An 18,644-nucleotide genomic window follows, 5' to 3' on the forward strand; every position below is an offset into this window, starting at 1 on the left:
GGGGGGGGGGGGGGGGGGGGTTAGATTGTAAACGGCCTGGTCCTTTCACACAGGGTTGTCCCAGTGCCTCACAAGGGCAGGAGATTCAGCCTCCCAATGACACATTACAGATGGAGAAACTGAGACATGGGTAAAATGAAGTGAGTTATTCAGGATCACACAGGGAATTAGTAGCAGGGCTGGGAGAGGAACCAGGGAGTTGCTGACTTCCAGGTCCCTTGTTCTCACTGATGGCTTCCCCATCAGGGGAGCAGGGAGCCCAGAAGTCCTGGCTCCCAGCTCCTTACTTGTAACCACTAGCGAGCGGGTGTGTGGCATGGACAGGGAGGTGGATCAGAGCAGGCCTAGAGTTGCCCCCATGTGGGGCTCAGCCCAGAGCAGGTGAGTTTAGTTTGAGGGTGCCAGCTACATAGTAGCTGCTCTGGAGCCTCCCCTGCTCACCCCTGGCTGTACTCATGCAGGTAGAGATGGTCCTGCTTTGAGCAGGGGGGTTGGACTGGATGACCTGAGGTCTCTTCCAACCTGCATTTTTTATGATTTCATGATTCTATGTCTTTGTCTTTCCACTTTCTGGACAGAGCTGTCTTGCAACTTCGAGAAGGGCCTAGGTGGCTGGTACCAGGACGAGAATGATGACTTTGAATGGGTGCGAGGCACCGGTCAGGGGCTGGGCTCTGACCACACCACGGGCCATGGTAGGCACAAGCCCTGGGGGCCTCCCCCAGTAGCCACAACAGGTGTGTGACAGGGGGGGCTTGTCCCAGGAACCCCTGGAGTGCAGCAGGGGGGAACTTCTCACCTTCTCCTGCAATTCAATATGACCGGGACCAGAAACAGGTGGTTCTGTCCATGACTGGGCTGTGAGGGCATTTCCTCAGTCCCAGCAGGGAGCAGGCAGGGTCTGCTGTGGTCGAGCTGTACCGGAAGAGCCTGGGTATGTTTGGATCTGAGCCTGGCTGATGTCTCTGGGAGGCAGAGCTTTGTCTGTGCTCCTGTGGGATAAGGACGAGGGGAAGAGCACGCAGCTGTCTGGGAGGCTGGCGCTGGGGCATGCAACTTTCTGCAGCTGCCCTTTCCTGGCCTCCCCACCCTGCCCTTATTGTTGCAGATGCATTTGCTTTGCACAGGGTTTTTCATGGCTATGGATCCTTCTGCTCAGGAGGCCCGAGGCCTCAGTGCCCGTCTCCTCACCTACCTCCTGGATCCGGCTGCTGAAATCCAGTGCTTCTTGTTCTGGTACCGCATGGATGGCCCCCAGATTGGTAGGTGGCATGTGGCATGGCCCCTGGGGGCTGGGACAGACATGTTCTCTATGGGCCCAGGGAGAGAGTAGTTCTTTCCCACCTCATCTCTGAAGGGTGCACCTGACATTCCCAGTATCTGCCCATGAGCTGGTGGCATTGAATTTGACGGACACAGGCCTACAGTGGTGCTACACAGTAGTAACTGCTTGTGGGGTCAGGACTCAGACAGGAGCCAAGGACCAGAGTTGCCTCCTCTGAGAGCTGCTTTTCAGAGAGAACAGTGTTGATGCTGAATAGATCACGCCAGTGCCTGCTGGGAGAGATGCTCCCCATCTGGGGTGTTGTCCATGCTGGACACGTCACCCCAGTGCATGCTGGGAGAGATGCTTCCCCATCTGGGGTGTTGTCCATGCTGTACGTCACCCCAGTGCATGCTGGGAAAGAAGCTGCCCTGCAGTGCATTGGGCTTATTCGAACCCTGGTAGAAGGGGCCCGTTGGGCATTGCAGGGCTCTGTCCCGAACTTCCACAGCTCCTGCCTGCACCCGGACAGCGTTTCCCTCATTGTGGCCCCTTCCCTCCCCAAAGCCCCACAGGGGAAGGCAGACCTGCTGGCACCAGCACAGCGCCTCAGCCCTGCCAGCCTGCAGAGGCTCCTCTCCCAGCTGCTCCAGCAGGCCTCTATTTGGGGGCAGTTCCCCTAGAACAGTCTCCCACGACCTGTGCCTGGGGGCCTGATCCACCACAGATTTCAGCCCTCTAGGCTCCTAGGAGCACAGGCTGCTTGTAGACGTGCTTGTTCCCGTTCTAATTAGATTGATGGAGTCTGGTCCGTGTTCTAATGAGAACGCTCCGGCATCGCCTCACCGCCACATGTATTAAGCCCCCTGCATTTCAAAATGGCGGCAGGAGGGCTTTAACTAAACCTTGTCGAACGAGCTTCAGTTAAAGCGCTCCCACAGCCTTTTTGAAATGCAGCAGGGCTTAATACACGTGATAGTAAGCTGTTTTAATTAGAGTGGCTGTCTGAAAACTGTTCTAATTAAAACGCCCCCTGCTCTCACCCCCAAGCATGCATATAGGTCCCAACCTCTGATGTTCAGCTTGGTCTCTTCCGAGAGTGATCAGCTAAGATCCATGTGGGTCTCTGAGATGCTAAATCCCAGTGCCCATCTGCTCTGCTTGGAGGGCCCTAGTCCTGCTAAGAGTTGGTGTGCGTGTGCTGCCCTGGAGGGACCCCTCCCTTCACCCCAGAGTGGGCTACCTTGCACATGGATGATGGTTTTGGGATCCTTTGGGAGGAGAGTGCTACAGAAGCCCTCCCTGCCCATCTTTGCTGGCTTCATCACTCTTTGGGTCTATCCCAGGCACGTTGAACCTCAAGATAAAGCATGATGGGGAGGCAGAGACAGTGCTCTGGACCAGAACAGGAGCACAGGGCAGTGCCTGGCACCTGGGATCCGTAACGCTCCATCACCAGCCCAAACAGAAATACCAGGTAAGACCCCCAGGCTCTGCTCAGAGCCAGGAGGACTTGAAGCTTGCTGCCTTCTAGGGCTATGCTTTGATCACTAGCCTGGCTAGGGACAGACCTGAGGATGCCTCAATGTCCGTACAGCACTGAGCACATGGCTGGCATTTAAAGAGAAAACCTCTAGGCCCAAGGCACAGAGCCCAGATCCAAATCCCCACAGCACTGTCAGGCCCCCTTGGCCTTGCATCCTCCATCAGACCTTGGGGGTGCTCTCTGGAGCCACTTTGTCCCTCCCTGGGCAGGCCAAGGCAAGTGACATGGTGGTATGGCATAGGCATAGGCTGGTGGGGCTGGTGCTCAGTGCTGTGTTCCTCCTCTCTCCCTTGTAGCTGATTTTCGAGGCTCTCCGTGATGGGTACCTGGGGCACATGGCCCTGGATGACCTCTCAGTGAAGTCTGGCACCTGCAGGGCACAGGAGCACTGCTCGTTCGAGGCAAGTGCTTGTGGCTTCACTGCCAGTGGGGAGCATTCATGGGCAAGACAGAGCAATGCCACCGGCACTGCAGTCACTGGCCCTTCCACCGACCACACCACAGGCACAGCCAGAGGTAATGCAAGCTCCATGAGGCTTCTCTGGGGACATGGGGCAACTCCTCGCGGCCTCAGGGTCTGTGGGGCAGCTGCTGACTCTCTGTAGCAGCCCCATGGGCTTTGGGGATCCTCTGCCCTCGTGGAGCTCTGGACTTTGGGACGCAAAGGCTGCGTTGCATGGAGGTGTGGTGAGGGCAGGGGCTAGAGGACTGCTTTCCCATGTGCCTCTGGGATCAGGCTGCCATGGGAGCTTACATCTGGTTCTCTGGGTTTGGAGTGAGGGTGGAAGCAGCTGTGAGAGTGGTTGGAATGATGCAGCATGGACTGAGCCAGGGTGCAAAGCCCAGTGCTGGATGAGGGATGGGGCAGGGGGCGCAAAGCCATTGCTGCCATTGCCAACATGGCAAGGATGAGCCAGGGTCAGGTGGGGCCTGGCAATCAATGCAGGGTCATTCAGAGTGTCTTGCTGCCTCCCAGCAGCTTTGAATGTCATAGTGCCCACTGGAGGTTTTCAGGGCATCCCCCTGGGGTGCCTACTGCTGCCAGTGCCCATGGAGACCCATTTATTCATTGGATTTTCATCACTTGGGGGAATCATCAGGTCCCCCTTCTTGCCAATGGAGGGGCCCGCAGAGGCGGGATGGGCTGAGTGGTGCCACTGCTGTACCTTGTGCTCAGGAAGCCAAGTGCCCAGGTGTTCCAGTGAGCGACTCCTGCAAAGCTGGTGGGTTTTGTTCTTCCAGGGTACTATATGATCATCAATACAAGCAAGAGCTCCCTGCCCCGTGCAGCCACCCTGGCCTCTGAGCTGTATGTGCCCTTGACTCATACCCAGTGCCTGACCTTCTGGTACCGCCTGAGCACAGACTCAGGTGAGCATGGTAGCCTTGCCTTTGCTTCTCCTCCTCATTCCTGCTGCTGGTCAATGCAGGAACATTGGACAGTTGATGTGGCACAGACATGTGGCTGGGGAGGAAACCTGGCTGAAGCACAGGCCTGAGAGTTGGGACTCCTGGATTCTGTGCACAGTTCTGCCGCAGACCGGCTGGGGGTGCTGGCAGGGCATGACCCTGCCCCTTTCCAGGGGGGGCTGGGGCACCACGTTCTGAGCTGCATGGGTGTCTCCCCCGCTGTGGGGATGGGGCCACAGAAGAGCTACCTGGGAGCCAAATAAAACTCCTTCCCAACGGTGACTGGGCCAGACCAGACTCTGCCTGTTCTCACCAAGGGATGGCTGGAGCTTGCCTTGGCCACTCTGGGCTCTGCTCCAGCATAACTGGCCAGTGGCTTCTGGGAGTGGCCATAGAGACCTGGCATGTGGGTTCCTCCTTATGGTGGAGCCTGCCCATCTCTGAAGCTCTTTGCCTCTGCTGGTCATGCAGCATATCATTATTAGCCCCTGGGTATGGTGATGATAGGCTCAGGCAGGTCCAGTGATAGACCCAAGCTCCATGCAGCAAGTCCAGACTGGAACCCAGGTGTCCCAACTCCAGGAGCCATGCTCTGCCCACTGCCCACGCTGTTTCTCTGGAGGAGAAAGGGTGTTTCATCAATCAGTTAGTGCTATCCCTGCAATGGGCTTATCAGTACCACAGCTCCCTTTGGCCATGGGCAGGAACAGAAGGGCCTCTGGTCACCCTTGAGACATGTCTTCAGCCTCTGGGTCTCATTTAGGTTCCCTGAACATCTACATGGAGGAACAGGGTGCACGGAGGCAGCTGTTCAGTGTGAGCTCAATGCAGGGGGATGCCTGGCACTATGGCAGCGTGGCTGTCCAAGCGGATGGGGCATGGAAGGTGAGACAAGGGGCAAAGGGGTCATCTGTATTGCAGCTCTGGGCCCAGGGGCACTGAAGGCAGCAACCTGCCTGCCTCTGGATGCAGGCTGGGTGGGATGCTGCCATTGTAGAGATCTGAGCTCTGGGACCAGAAAACTGGCCATTTCTGCAGCTGCTTGTTAGAGCAAAGCCACGCCGCACTTTCAGAAGTCTTCTCCACAGGGCAGGGTTGGGACTGGGGCTGGACTGGGCCCTTCTGCCCAGCTGAGAGAGCTGATCCGGGGGCAAAAGTCCTCTGAGCTGTAGCACTATGAGGAGCCTTGGAGCAGGTGTAGCCTAGGCAAGAGGAGATGAAGCTGGTGATACGTTCCCAGGGCATTCTGCCAGGCATTGGTCCAGGAGGGCTGGATCAGAGCACTGTGCTGGAGACTCCTTACAGCTCCCCTGGGAGCCCTGAGTCAATAGTGGGGTTAACATCCCAGTCATCGCAGACTCCATATTGATGACTGGCCTGCTCCCAGGAGACTCCTTGAGGTGGCTCCTGCATGATCCTTTTCCTCTGCATGTCCCGGCAGGTGATATTTGAGGCGGTGGGTGCTGGCAGGGAACAGTCCTACATTGCATTAGATGATCTTCACCTGAAGGATGGTAGCTGCCCGGAACCAGGTATAGCCTTAAACCATGCCTGAGCTCCAGCCTGCCCCAGGCTGAGCATCTGTACTCAGGAGGGTTAGACCAGAAACAGTCAGTTTCTGAGTGGAGAGACTCTGTGCTGCCAGGGCCAGGATGTGACCCATCAGATCTGGGCCATCCCTTTGCAGGGGCAGGATGTCACTTGCCCCTGCCCATGGCAAGAGGCAGCAGATCATAGCTGGGTGGCAAAAGAGGGGTCATGAAACTGCAACCCCTCTCCCTGCGTAAAGTGTTTAATCAGTCCTTGGATGTGACCTCAAATGCTCCAATTCCAGTTGCTGCACTTTTGCTCCTTTTCCCTTTGGCTTGAGCCCAGGGTTACCGTGTGCTGAGCTATATCAGCAAGAGCCCCAAGCACTTGTATCCAAGGAAAGCCAGGTGCGTAGCTGGCCAGGCCAGAGCAGCCTTGGACATCATGGCTCAGCCATCCTGCCTTTCCCAGGCTGTCTTGAAGCTCAGTGTTTCAGACAGCTACTTCCTTAATCTTCTCCAGGGTGTCAGGGCAGTCACAGGAGATGCCCACAGCTGGGGACAGTGACTAGGGCTGTGAGTCTCTGTGCAACCAACTTGGGGCAGGGGATTGAAATGGTACTGCATGCGGTGTGTATTGTATAACCACCATAAAGCATTTGGCATTGGTCGCTGTGAGGGGTAGAGCAGGTCAGGGCAGGTGGGATGGGTTGCTAGGTCTCAGCTCACTGCCTTTGGGTGGAGGTTAACACAGGGGCAAACTCCAGGCATAAATAAATGAGCTGCCCTGTGTGCCCAGGTAGGTCTGGGGCAGCTTTCCTCTGTCCAACAGGAGCCCATCATCCAGGGTTAGGAATGACCCACAAGACTGTGTGGAGGGTCCAGCCCTACAGTCCTGCCTCAGGCAGAAGGGGCCTGGTCCTGCACTCTGTGGGCAGAGGGATTCTGGTGAAGTGCCACCCAGCCATGTGCTGCTGTTGCAGGGGCAGGTGATGTTATTCCTTGGCAGGTTCCTGTGACTTTGAGTTGGACACTTGTGGCTGGAGAACCTCCTCTGACCCCCATCTGCATGGCTTTGCCTGGGGCTGGAAGAGTGGGGCCAGCCCCTCAAAGTACCCAGGCCCCCAGGAGGACCACACGCTGGGCACCAAGGAAGGTGAGAGCATGCCAGGATATCCTGGCCAGGCACATGCAGATGCTGTGTCAATGAGGCTCAGGCTGAGGGTGAAATCACCCTCCAGGAAGCCTGGGGGCCCATGGGAGGGACCTGTCCCTGTCCCTCACCTTAGAGGGGCTGGTGAGTCAGTATATCCCAAACCCCCTCTGGCTTGCACTGATGGCCATGCAGTCTTCCTGGCAGTGGGAAGGGAAGCTGAACGGTGGGGTGGGGTGGGGTGGGGGTCAGGCTCAGAGGGGCCTGGGAGGAGGGGAACTGTTTGATCTGGGCTCAGTCTGACACAGACCAGTCTAGGGGGAGATGGTTATTTGGTTCAGGAATAGGTTTGGGGCCATCAGCAGTCCAGTGACTGCCTGTTGGAGGTGGTTTGCATGGGGTGGCACAGTCTCAGGGGGACGAGGGATCCTGAATGGAGCCATCTTTATCCCTAGAGCAGGCACAGCTCAGGAAGCAGCAGGTCCAGTGTCCCCCACCCTGCTAAGCCACCACCATACTTCACCTCTGCCTGGCTCTCAGGGACCATTGGTGGGGAGGGGGTGTTTGTGGAAGAGGATCTGAGGCTACTGCACTTAGTCTGCCTGTCCAAGAGTTGGTGGGGGTGATGTGTTGGTGGGTAGGCGCTCTCCCAGTGAGGGGGAGCAGTCTGGCCCAGAGGCCTGTTCCTGCCTGTGCTCACCTGCCCCTTTCCTTTGTAGGGCACTACACCTACTTTGATGCCAGTGTGCTGGGCCCCGGGGGGAGCAGGGCCTTGCTGGTGAGCGAGCACCTGCCTGCTACCACGGGTGCCTGCCTCCAGTTCTGGTATCACATGGACTTCCTGGCACATTTCTGTAAGTGGTGCCAGGTGCCCTGAGTGCTGGAGAAAAGGAATGGGGTGCTCTGGAGGGGCCTTGGGCTTGGCAGAAAGAAGGGCACAGGGAGATGAGGGACCCTTTGTTCCTACCCTGCTATAGAACCAGCTGCTCAGGGGCTTATGGTGGGCAGAGACTTCTGGGTAATACTGTCTCTGGCAAGGCAGCTCTGGGTGCCAAGTGCCCAATAGAATTCATCTGTCTCCAGATGGCAAGAGCTAGGGTGGCACTGAGCATGGTGTATCGTCTGGCTTCCACTTCCTCCTCTGTAGGATGGGACTGGCAGGGCATGCTGGGGCTCTCTCTGCCTCATGGTGGTGAGGTGCTGTGGGGGCCCTGAATGGGAGCAGGAAGAGCAAAGACTGAGCTCCCACTGCCCACCTGCATTGATGTCAGATCCCCCCATCTCTGTTCCAGACAGCGGAGAGCTGAGGGTGAAGCTGTACAGCCCGGCAGGGCAGCTAATGGTGTGGAGCACTGGAGGGCACCAGGGGCAAGGCTGGAAGAACAGGATGATCCCCCTGCAGAGCCCTGAGGAGTTCCAGGTAACATCAGGGCAGGCCCCGTCTTCACTGCCCTGTCCAGCACCATGGGAGACTCCCACCCTGCTCTCTCTCTTTGCACAGGGCATTTGCTAACAGGGCAACAGGGAGGCAGATTCAGTGCCCAGGTTGGGAAGGGAAGGTGCCCCTGGCTTGCAACTGGGTGCTGATGTCACTACCCCATCCCCCTTCAATTAGGCCCAGAGCCAGTAGTCCCATTCTTCCTCTCCCCATCCCTTCCTGGGCATACTGCTGCTGCTCCCCTCTGGTGCATGCATGGGGCTCAGGCAGGATCCCCTCTTGCCCTGCAGATTGTCTTTGAAGTGACTAATGGAGCGTGGCCGATCGGAGGGACCATTGCCCTGGATGATGTCAAGTACAGGGATGGGCAGGGTTGTGATTTGGACCAGATGCTCCCAGTGGAAGGTGGGGGCCTAACACCGTAACAGCTTGGAACAACTGTTCTTCTTTCCTTGCAGTAACTGCCCCTGAGCCCAGCCTCACAAGTTCTCAGTCTTAGTGCCTGTCTAATGGGAGGGTGCCTGGGTCTAGAAAGTGAAATGATTCACCCTAGTCTATAACGGGGCTTTGAAGCAGCACTGGGATCAGAGCCCAACCTTCCTGTCAGTCCACACCTTAAGCCCCAGAACACACTTTTTCTGACATTCAACCTCCTGTTGCCTTTCAGTCCTTAAAACAACAGAGCTTTTACACATGCTAGCTCTCTAACACTGCACCTTGTCCACTTCTGGGGAAGGGGAATTGGAGTGCTCTTCCTGCCCTGCATGGGGCAGTCCAACTGGGGAAGATGCGCCATAGTGTGAGAAAGGGTGTGGACAAGGCCAGCGGCAGAGGTGGAAAGCATAAAACTGACTGCTCAGGCCCAGGACAGGCAAGGGCCTGCTCTGTCCTTAATGTTGCTGCTGCAGTCATTTAGAAGCTATTTGCTGACCAACAGCTGAGAAGGAGCCACCTATTGCAGCTTAACCCCATGAAGCCCTGTGCCAGGGCTGGTGCAGGGTCACCATCTCTTAGCATGCTCACCACTTGTTCTTGCTTGCAGACAAGTCTTCTACCAAAAGCGTTTTAGCAGCAGTGGCAGCTGGCAGCATCCTGGCCCTCACGGTCTTGATTGCATTAGCAGTGAGTCTACGCTATTGGCTGAAGAAGAGTGCGTCTGTGAGTAGGACAGAGAACAGCATCACCAGCCCAGGCTTTGACAACATCACTTTCAGCGATGTAAGGACACTGGTTGGGCCATCAGTACTGGGAGAGGGCATATTCAGGGGCTTTTTAAAGGTCTTGGTCAGTTGCTGCCTATTGGAAGGCCACACAGAGAAAAGAGTCTGCGCAGCTAGCCCTAGCAAGGACAGAGACAGCTTGCCAGCTGCCTGCACTGCATTTGCACATAGGTTTACAACCAGTGCATTTGTTTGGTCTTATAGATTCTGGTAAAACGTAGAATCACTTTTGCTTTGAGTTTGCTATTGTTACAAGGCAGCTGATGAGTTTTGTCCTCAGGCAGCAATGCCAGTGAGTCAGCAGCTCCTGACATGCTGGAGGATGGCCCAAGCCCACCAGCCTCTGGCTGGCACTTCGGCTGTAGCCCAACTCTTAGAAATCGGTTATGGACGAAAAGATGGTGGAGCGTACTGGTATCTCTATGTCAGGCCATGCACCACTGGCTGGTACATTAGAGCAGGGGTGTCAAACACATCCGGTGGGCTGAATCTGACCCACAGAACTGGTCATCTGGCTGGATTCCCCCTGGATGTAGTGGGGGAACCTTGCTGCAGCAGCAGCCAAGTACCCAGGTTAGAGCTGTGGTCTGGGTCCCCAGCAGCACAGTGGGATCAAGCTCAGAGCTGCAGCTTGTTTCCATGGCAGCAACCAAGCTCCTGTGATCCTGGGTGGCTTTCAGTGGTGGCATTGGGGCTCCAGTGCTATGCCTCTTGCCTTTGTGTTTGGCTGCTGCTGTGGGAAGCCTTAGTGTTGCTGGGGCTCAAAGGCTGCAGCTCTCGCCTGCTCAACTACCATGCATGAGTGAAAGTAGAAGCCCAGCACTGTGGTTCACGGTCCTAGTAGTATCTAGCTCCCTTCCCTTCCAGTATCTAGCAGGGACCAGCTCCCTTCCCTTCCTTCAGCCCATGGACCTGTCCCACAGAACTCATCTTGCCTGCATGGCCAGATGACTTTGACATCCCTGCTTTCGACCTCCCCTACTTGACCTGGAAGCAGTAAGTCCTTTTCCAGCTAGGTCACAGCTGGGCTAAGTGCAACTAGTTTATATCCCCTTTATTTTTCAGGATAGCATCACTATATCCCATACGGCATAAGGAAGGGGAAGAGATGAACGATTAAGCCAGTACTACCAGCTACTTGCCTGGTCTAGCCTCACACTCCTTTGATTTCCAAGGCTGCTCTTGAACCTGAAGCATTATGCACACTGAATTAAATAGGAGCCACATATACTTGTCTCAGCTGCAGGGAAGTAGACAAGCACTGTATTCTTCCCTGCCTTTTTGAACTGGGGAAGAACATGACAACAATGTTGTCCTGTATAAAGTGGATTTTCTGTAGCACAATGAAGTATTCTGCCAGTGTTGATCAGCGTCTGTTACAGTATTTGCTAATGTGAAGATCAAAATTCCTCTAAACTAAATCAGGACATGCATAAACATCTTATGTTTTTATGGGTGGCTGGATCTATGCAGGTGTGAATACATGTTCATTTCATCTACACAGTTATAATGTGTTTGTTTTGGAGTAAGCTGGGTTATCTGTGTATCAAACTGAGTTCTTGTGCAAAGAAACAGCAGGTATAACATCATGCCAGAGTACCTACCTTGATATTCTCATAAACCAGCTAAGACCATGTGGTCTAGATATAATTGCCTCCAGATGGGCATACAAGACTCCTACCAAAAGCTGGCTGAAAGAATGGCCTAACTAGTTATCCTCTCCCAAGTTGGACACCTAGCTATGGATAGCTCAATTGGTGTCTTACAGAAGTCTGACTCACGTCTACTCTTAGCAAGCTGGAGAGTGGGTCACTAAATTGTGAAGGACAGGACCAAAATTCAAGTAGTGGACAGCAGGTCTGAAATAAGGTAAAAATGAATACAAGTACAGTGCTGTACTTCGGGTATATGCTCTCTCCTCTTCCTAACATCAAAGCAGGGATATTGGGCTAGCAGAAGCACAGCTGAAGAGGATCTAGAAGTTTAGTGGATTGAGGTGTGACACATTTCAGTTACTGTGCAAATGGTCAAATTCCAAATCTAGATTAAGAGTGGGGAGCCAACTTTTTTGGGAAGGGTGTGACAAATTAGCCCCACATCCTCCCTGAATACCACTTTGATCCCCTGCCCAATCTGCAGTGCAGCCTTCTACTTCCTCCCTGATTTGCTGTTTTTTGCCCTATCTGCTACTGTGCTGCCCATCTCTTCCCTGATCGGCTGCATACCACACACAGGCTGCCTGTGCCACGTGCATCACAGATTGGCCACCCTTGGATTTGGAGGAAATTATTTTGCTCTACTTGGCACCAATGATGGCTCAGCTGCAGCTCTGAATCCACAATTACACACCATACCACTTTAAGAAAATGTAATTAAATGGGCAAGGCCAGAACAGTAAGAACTCTGGTTACTTTTCTGAAGGCTCTTTAGTTGAAGGAATGTCTTTTCAAGTCATTGACAGAAAACACCTTTGAGATGCGAACCTTAATTTGTAACTCTGTGAGAGGCTTCCCACGTAACCCTGGATAAGTTGTAAGCCATAAAAAGTACTTAGGCTCAGCATCACCCTGCTTAATCTGTAAATTCTTAGCCCCAGGAGGGAAGTCCACAGCCCTAAGCACGGAGCTTAAACAGTCCAGTGCCTAGAAACTGGATAAACATGCAGCTCACCAAGTGTGTGTATGGGGGGGGTACAAACTAGCCAGGAGGAAAACATCCTACTTTACGCTGCAGCTTGAAAAGGGCTTACCCGAACCTTATTCTGAGACTTAGGTGCTTAAGCTATTGCTTTTGAGGATGGAAGACTGAAACTCACTCTTGTCTCTAGGTACACACACACACACGCACCAGAGTGCTCCAGCCACCAGGCTGACATGGGAGATTTTATTTCAATACTCTTCAACACAACATTTCAACTTCAGATTTCCTTAACCTCCAGATTACAGGCTAGTCTAGCTGGGATAGATACTGTCCACCTTCCTGTCAAGGCATTTCTTTCTTTGCAGCAGAGTATGACAGCAAGATGGAACATAACTCTAGAGTCCACCTATTTTCCTGGTGAAGGCTCCAACATGAAGCTTAGCACCTAGTTCAGGGGGACTACCCATGCATTTTGCATTCAATAGGGGCGACAATAAAAGATTCCAGTCTTTGCTCTGGGGTCTAGAACCTAGGACTCCCATCTCACTGCTCTCAAGTCACCCTTTCACTGTGCTACACAGAGCTGGAATCAGCACTGTCAGGGGACTCGAATCAAGGCTGTTCAGAACAGATCATTGTGGATAGCACCACACTTCACCAATCTCTAGAGCCAAAGAACCCAGGAAGAGTAAGTTACCAGAAGCTGTGAAAGCAGCCATGGGGTCTAGTGGAAAGTGTAACAAGACTAAGTTATATGGCCAGACCTAAAAGGGAGTCAGAAAGGCAAGACCCTCCTCAATGGAAGACTGAAAACAGTACCAATGGGCAGATCCAAGGAGTGGCTATGCCATTCAACTGAAGGGTATCAAACTTTATTATAGAGCTCTTTAAAACAGGCTGGAAGGAACAAAGAGTCATTGTGATGCAGTGACTGGGAGTCACTCATTTCCAATACAGACATGACTAACCCCCACCTCTCCAAAACTGTTACATATATCCCACCCACCCCCAAAGCTGATTCAATTAAATGATCCCACTTCAGACCACCCAAGTGTCTTAACAGTAGCTGCTTCTAAAACACCAAGATGCATATTTTTTTCTGGCGAAGTTAGATGCAGTGTTTTTGGGTTTAGTTCCTCAATCTCTGGAAAGGAGGAAGGAAAAACAAAATCAGGAAAATCGCTTCTTTAAATTTGCCTTTTTACAGCAGGTAGAGATTCTGCAGATTTCCCCCCCAAGCAAGTCTGAAACCCTCTTGTTCAGCTTGGCAATACGAAGAGAGATTCTGGTGGTTAAGGAGAATCAGCCAGACGAGATCAGTCTGAACAAACTGATTTCGAGGCTTTGTTTTCATTTCCCTTTTGGACCAGCTTCGAGTGGTTTTCCAATATCCTTCCCACGTAGCTTAAGCCCTGGAACGAAACAAAAGGAAACAGCTTTCATCAAGAGAACTTGAGTTTTCACTACACACCAAAATAAGATCCGAATTTTTAGCTAGCTAGACATGAATGAATTCAAAGTGCTTGGGGTAACTGACAAAAAAAAAAAGACAAAAACTAAGGAGAAACAAGAATTAAGGCAGAAGTTTATTCGCAAGGCATGATTAGCAGGCAGTTCAAAATTAAAAAACAAATTAATCCTAGTTCAGGTATCTGGGCTAATCCTGTGTGTCCTGGATAATCCTTGCCAGCTATACTACTGGCCAGAGATTGACACTTTGAGGAATTTTTTTATCATCCCATAAGCATCACTCTGCTGCCTAAGCGTAAATAAGTACAGCCATTCCACATAGTATTAGCAGCAAATATAGCCTGCTATTACAATTTTTGAGGGGCAGTTCTCTCACTTGCAGGCTACCAGATTTCAGATTCAGTTTCAGGCCTTGAAACACCCCAGTATGACAGCACTTTCTTGGAGGGTACAAAACAAATCCTAGGCAATGACCCAATCTAAAAAAACCTTTCAGTTCTTGCAAAGGGATGAAAGCTTAGGAGTTTTTGTTTCTGGATCAGCTGGCACTTAGTTTTAAACAGCAGATGCACCTTGAGAAACCACACAGGATACTCCATGAAACAGCAGTGGCTTAGAATCTAGAGTATGACACCCCTGGAGCTACAGTCCTAAAATACTAACTGTTATCCTATAGAGTGTCAGTTTGTTACATGAGAAGCAGCTAACTGTACATGCCCATTAAGGGAAACGATCCTTCCCAGCAACTGCGAATAGTTTAGATATCTTGAGAGTCTGTACGTAACACTTACCGATGGCCCTTTCGATCTTGCCCATAACCTGATTATTGGGGATTGCTCTTCCAGATTCGTAGTCAGCAATAACTTGTGGCTTTTCATTGATTTTCTAAAGAGAAGATGTGCTTTAAACACATCAGTTCAATACACAGTAAACACTCAGAAGCACAACCCCAAGCCACCCCATACAAACACTACTGACAAGATTATCTCAGAAGTACAAAAGCCTTATGTGACCACAAACTAGTGCAGACCAAAAGTATGACAGGAACACCGTTGTTCAGTAGCTCAGACAGAGATAAGACAAAGCCCTAAATCTGCAATTACTAGGTCAGGGCTCATTTGCTTTGACAGAGTAAGAAACATTAAATACCCACCCGCTTGCCATATTTGTGCTCACAGTCAGTAAAGAATATTCACAAGTTCTAAACAGAGTCCACAGGTCCATCATCTCAGCTGCTAATTAAACTACTGCATTAGGCTCAAAACTTCCCATCTCCTCTCCAGCTGATGCAGTGAGATAGGAGACAAGCAGCTGGGTTCACACTGCTTAAGAGTGCCACGTGTTCACACACAGACCAGGGCTGGGGAGAAGCAGGAGTAAAGGATAGAGGAAATCAATTAATACTTACTGTGGCCAAATCCTTTTGGGTCATGCCCTTGCTCTGTCGACCCTGCTGGATGACTTTGCCTACCTCAAGGGAAACTCTGTCATGGTGCAACTCTTCTGTCTCTCGGTCCAGCTTGGCTGTATTCTTAGTGATAAAATGCTGTTTGTTTTGCCCTGCTGCCCCTGCCATTCAAAACAAGAACAATGACAAGGTAGGCTTCAGAACTGTACTGATAGGATGAGTACTTTCTAAGTCTCAGCTCCTCCAAAATTTGGAAAACTTTCAGGATTTAATATCCCAATTGTTGAAGTGCCCATTGAACTGAAATCAAGTCCCTCTGCTTTCTTTGAGTGAAACAGCCAAAGAAATGCATGCATCATTGTCCTGCTCTTGCACATTTCTAAGCATATAATGGAAGGTTGTTTAGAATGGTTTACATCCTCTCGGCAGTTTACCTCCCATACTTCAACCCCTAAGGCACTTCAAACATTCAAGGCATACAGGTTTTAAAAAGGTGATTTGCAAAGTATTTAACTACCGAATTTGTACACACTTATCTTATTTACAAGTCACAACAAAAGCCTGAGAAGGCTGGTTTCTGTTGTTCTAAATACAAGTCAACTGTAAAAGCTCTACAGATTTTGCTGGTAGTATTGACAGTCTATTTACCTTACTGACAGGGCAAGCATGTTAAAAGTGAAAAGCTTCCCTTACTCAAAGTGTTTGCTATTGACATTAAGGTCAGTGTTTGTCAGATAAATCTATGGAGGCATCAACATTCCAAATAAGAAGAGTGACATCAAAAGGAAGAGGTAAAAGCGTGGAGGGAAGTGGATGCTTAAGTTTCCAATTATCATAGACTATCCCAGACCTTATTTTCTCAATATAAGAACACATGCAGAAAGAGACCTTGAAAAACCCACAACTCAAGAGCCCCATATTTTCTCCACTGCATGTTGCCATCAACAGACAAAACACCACATTGAAATCTTAAAGTTATCAGCAGTTTCCTTGTGCACAGAATAGTTTTGCAGACAATACAGTGCTTTGGCACTCTACAAGGCACCATCTTCCCCAGCGCTCAGCTTTGCCTCTGCAATAGAGGCTGGTCAAAGTTTCAAGTGAGAGTAATTTGATCATTTGTAATTCAAAAACAGTTATACTAGGTTTTCTTCATGACGCTCAAAAAGTATCTTTACTTTTTATAAGAAGCCTGGCAATTAACAAGTATAGTCTATCCAAAAACTGGTTTGGAAAAGATGAAAATAGGCTGTGTAGGTGAGTAGGAGGCACTGACACGGGATTAAATACCATTCTGTACACAAAAAGTTGGCTGCAACAAATTATGAAGCTACGACCACTGTTCAGCAGATTGTCTGCATCAGGACAAGCTTAATAACTCAAGCTTCCTAAGCAGCGACAATTATAAGAGTCAATATTCACCAAAGCTTGCAAAGAACTTTCCAGTTGGTCTAATAAAAGATATCACATCTACCCAGAAAACTTTGTCTATTCAGCAAAGTGTGTTTTGTTTCAATGCAACAAGGAGAAAGAAAAATTACCATGGTTAGTTCTACTAGTAAGCATACTTTCACCAGGACTTCTGTAAGATTTCCTGTCTTATTTTGTTCCATGGCTCAGTTAGATCCTGAAACATTAGCCCCAATGAAATGAGATGTGGGCAAGTTCTGCCTGTTGAACAATGATTTTTAGAGCAAAAAAGTAATCATATCATACTGAAGGCAGCATGCTTATTTATTATCCTGAAATTAGGTGAAAGCACATAACTGCTACTTCCTAGACAGAAATACATACATTTCTTGGAGGTTTCCACATCTTCTCCTCTTCTCTGAGCTGCTAAGACTGCCTGGAAAGAAGAAAATTTAACTTAATCAAAATTCGCTGCACCACCATAAAGATATAGGCTTCTGTTTAAACAACTGGTGGATGACTCTTACTATTGGAAAGTAATCAATCTTTGTTATATAGCCAAGCTGCTAACATACAAATACTCCACAAGCATGTATCCAGGCAACCCACAATAATACAGCTACCAAGGGAGAAGGAAGAAAGTAGCTTACTTTGACAGTTGGAAAAAAGATTTATTAGGTTCAGTGGGAAAACCCTCCTCATTATTTAGACATTTTGGATATACTGGAGAAAGACTGGAGACTGTGTGGGTGTGAACGTCTCTTCACCTAGATTTTGAGGCAGGACAGGTAGAACAAAATGCTTCCGTGAATGATAAGTCAGTAGATCTATAGCTACAAAAATGAGTCAAACCTCACATAATCAGATTGTTTTTTCCTTTGGGCTCATCTAGTCATTCTGTCTAGTTAAAGAATAACTGCTTGTTGTCAAGCACTAATCTTGCTCGGAATGACAAGTGCATAGGAGCAGGGGTGAAGGTTGTAGCCATGTTGGTCTAAGGACGTAGGCAGACAAGGTTCATTGGGTAAATCCAACAACTTTTATTAGACCAACTCAGGTGGGAGTGCTCTCTTTGCTCTCCCAACTTTAGCTAGCAGTTGGACTATTTAGATGCAAGACATCAGTTTGCTCCAAGGCAGAGTTTCTCAGAGCATGGCCAGCGGACCACCGCTGGTCCACAAGCTCCATTTGAGTGATCCGCAGAAAGGTTGTGGGATAATCGAGAACATCTGTACTTGCAAGCTGACACTACTAATATTAAGACAGGAGCGGTGTGCTTCGATCAACGTGCCCTCTAAGCTGTGTGGCCGTGCCTGGCAGCGCAGCATGAGCGTGCCCACATGGCCGCGCAGCTTAGAGCAAACGCTGGCTTCCATTTGTACAACAAAAAAAGTTTATTCAGTGGTTTGCTGAGACCCTCAGCAATTTTCAAGTGGTCTGTGAGAAAAAAAAAGTTTGAGAACCACTGCTCTAAGGTATTAGGGCAGATTTGGTTATTTTTTTAAGTAATCTATTATCTGGTTAACCCGCTCCCTGGTCAACTTATTTTCTGACTATTTCTTTACGTAACCTACAAACCAAAACATAGCGAGCACTGGTGACTCAAACCAAACACAAGTTAAATAACCAGCCAGGCCTACTTCTCTTTACTGATGCCAAAACAAAAACAAACAAAAAACCCTGCTCGTTTCAAGCTGGTACTTGAATCATTAGTGAGGAGCAGTGAGAAAGATCAGCAAGAGGGCACTGAACTTTCTCGTGCGTTTCACCACACGCACAGGACGAAAGTGACATGGGGGGGCTAAAAAAAAAACAAGCTAACACAGGCGGGCCTGCTGCAAAACGGTATGATTTGGGCTCCAGCCCAGCAGGTTGCATCAGCCAGCTTCTTCAGTGGCCCGGGGTTTTCAAAACCACCGGCCACTCTTCAAGTCAAACGGATCCCTACTGAAAAGAGCAGAGTCCTGCAAAAAACATAAGAGCAGGGAGGGCTCCAGCACGAGCACGTCCACGTCCTCTCGAGTCCGCCTGACTCCAGCGGGAACCACGGGAGCCCGGGGCCTGTCGCGGGCAGCAGAGGAGCTGCGTGAGTCAGCAGCAGCGCGCGAGGGACGGCGCCGGGGGGGGGGGGCGCTGTTGGGGGGCCGTTGGAACGG

General features: G+C 50.6%; 2 protein-coding genes across 2 annotated transcripts in view; one reads left to right on the forward strand and one right to left on the reverse strand.

The window, feature by feature from the left end:
- MAMDC4 (MAM domain containing 4) overlaps window positions 1-11,089 on the forward strand; it is a 33,675-nt gene extending 22,586 nt beyond the window's left edge. The window contains exons 17-29 of the mRNA XM_019510430.1: window positions 579-695; window positions 1,128-1,262; window positions 2,611-2,741; window positions 3,107-3,326; window positions 4,053-4,181; window positions 4,984-5,105; window positions 5,662-5,752; window positions 6,759-6,905; window positions 7,622-7,756; window positions 8,195-8,322; window positions 8,631-8,745; window positions 9,383-9,558; window positions 10,626-11,089. Of these exons, the coding sequence (XP_019365975.1) occupies window positions 579-695; window positions 1,128-1,262; window positions 2,611-2,741; window positions 3,107-3,326; window positions 4,053-4,181; window positions 4,984-5,105; window positions 5,662-5,752; window positions 6,759-6,905; window positions 7,622-7,756; window positions 8,195-8,322; window positions 8,631-8,745; window positions 9,383-9,558; window positions 10,626-10,655 (1,676 nt within the window). The 3' untranslated portion in view covers window positions 10,656-11,089. The remainder of the gene's footprint in view (window positions 1-578; window positions 696-1,127; window positions 1,263-2,610; window positions 2,742-3,106; window positions 3,327-4,052; window positions 4,182-4,983; window positions 5,106-5,661; window positions 5,753-6,758; window positions 6,906-7,621; window positions 7,757-8,194; window positions 8,323-8,630; window positions 8,746-9,382; window positions 9,559-10,625) is intronic.
- Window positions 11,090-12,424: 1,335 nt separating this feature from the next.
- Window positions 12,425-18,644, reverse strand: part of EDF1 (endothelial differentiation related factor 1) — a 6,722-nt gene continuing 502 nt past the window's right edge. Inside the window, exons 2-5 of the mRNA XM_019510431.1 lie at window positions 16,873-16,924; window positions 15,079-15,239; window positions 14,462-14,555; window positions 12,425-13,612 (exon numbers count right to left, since the gene is read on the reverse strand). Coding sequence (XP_019365976.1) covers window positions 13,551-13,612; window positions 14,462-14,555; window positions 15,079-15,239; window positions 16,873-16,924 — 369 coding nt within the window. The 3' untranslated portion in view covers window positions 12,425-13,550. The remainder of the gene's footprint in view (window positions 13,613-14,461; window positions 14,556-15,078; window positions 15,240-16,872; window positions 16,925-18,644) is intronic.

This window comes from Gavialis gangeticus, unplaced genomic scaffold (genome assembly GCF_001723915.1).
Source record: "Gavialis gangeticus isolate Ggan-Ray unplaced genomic scaffold, GavGan_comp1, whole genome shotgun sequence".
NCBI lineage: Eukaryota > Metazoa > Chordata > Crocodylia > Gavialidae > Gavialis > Gavialis gangeticus.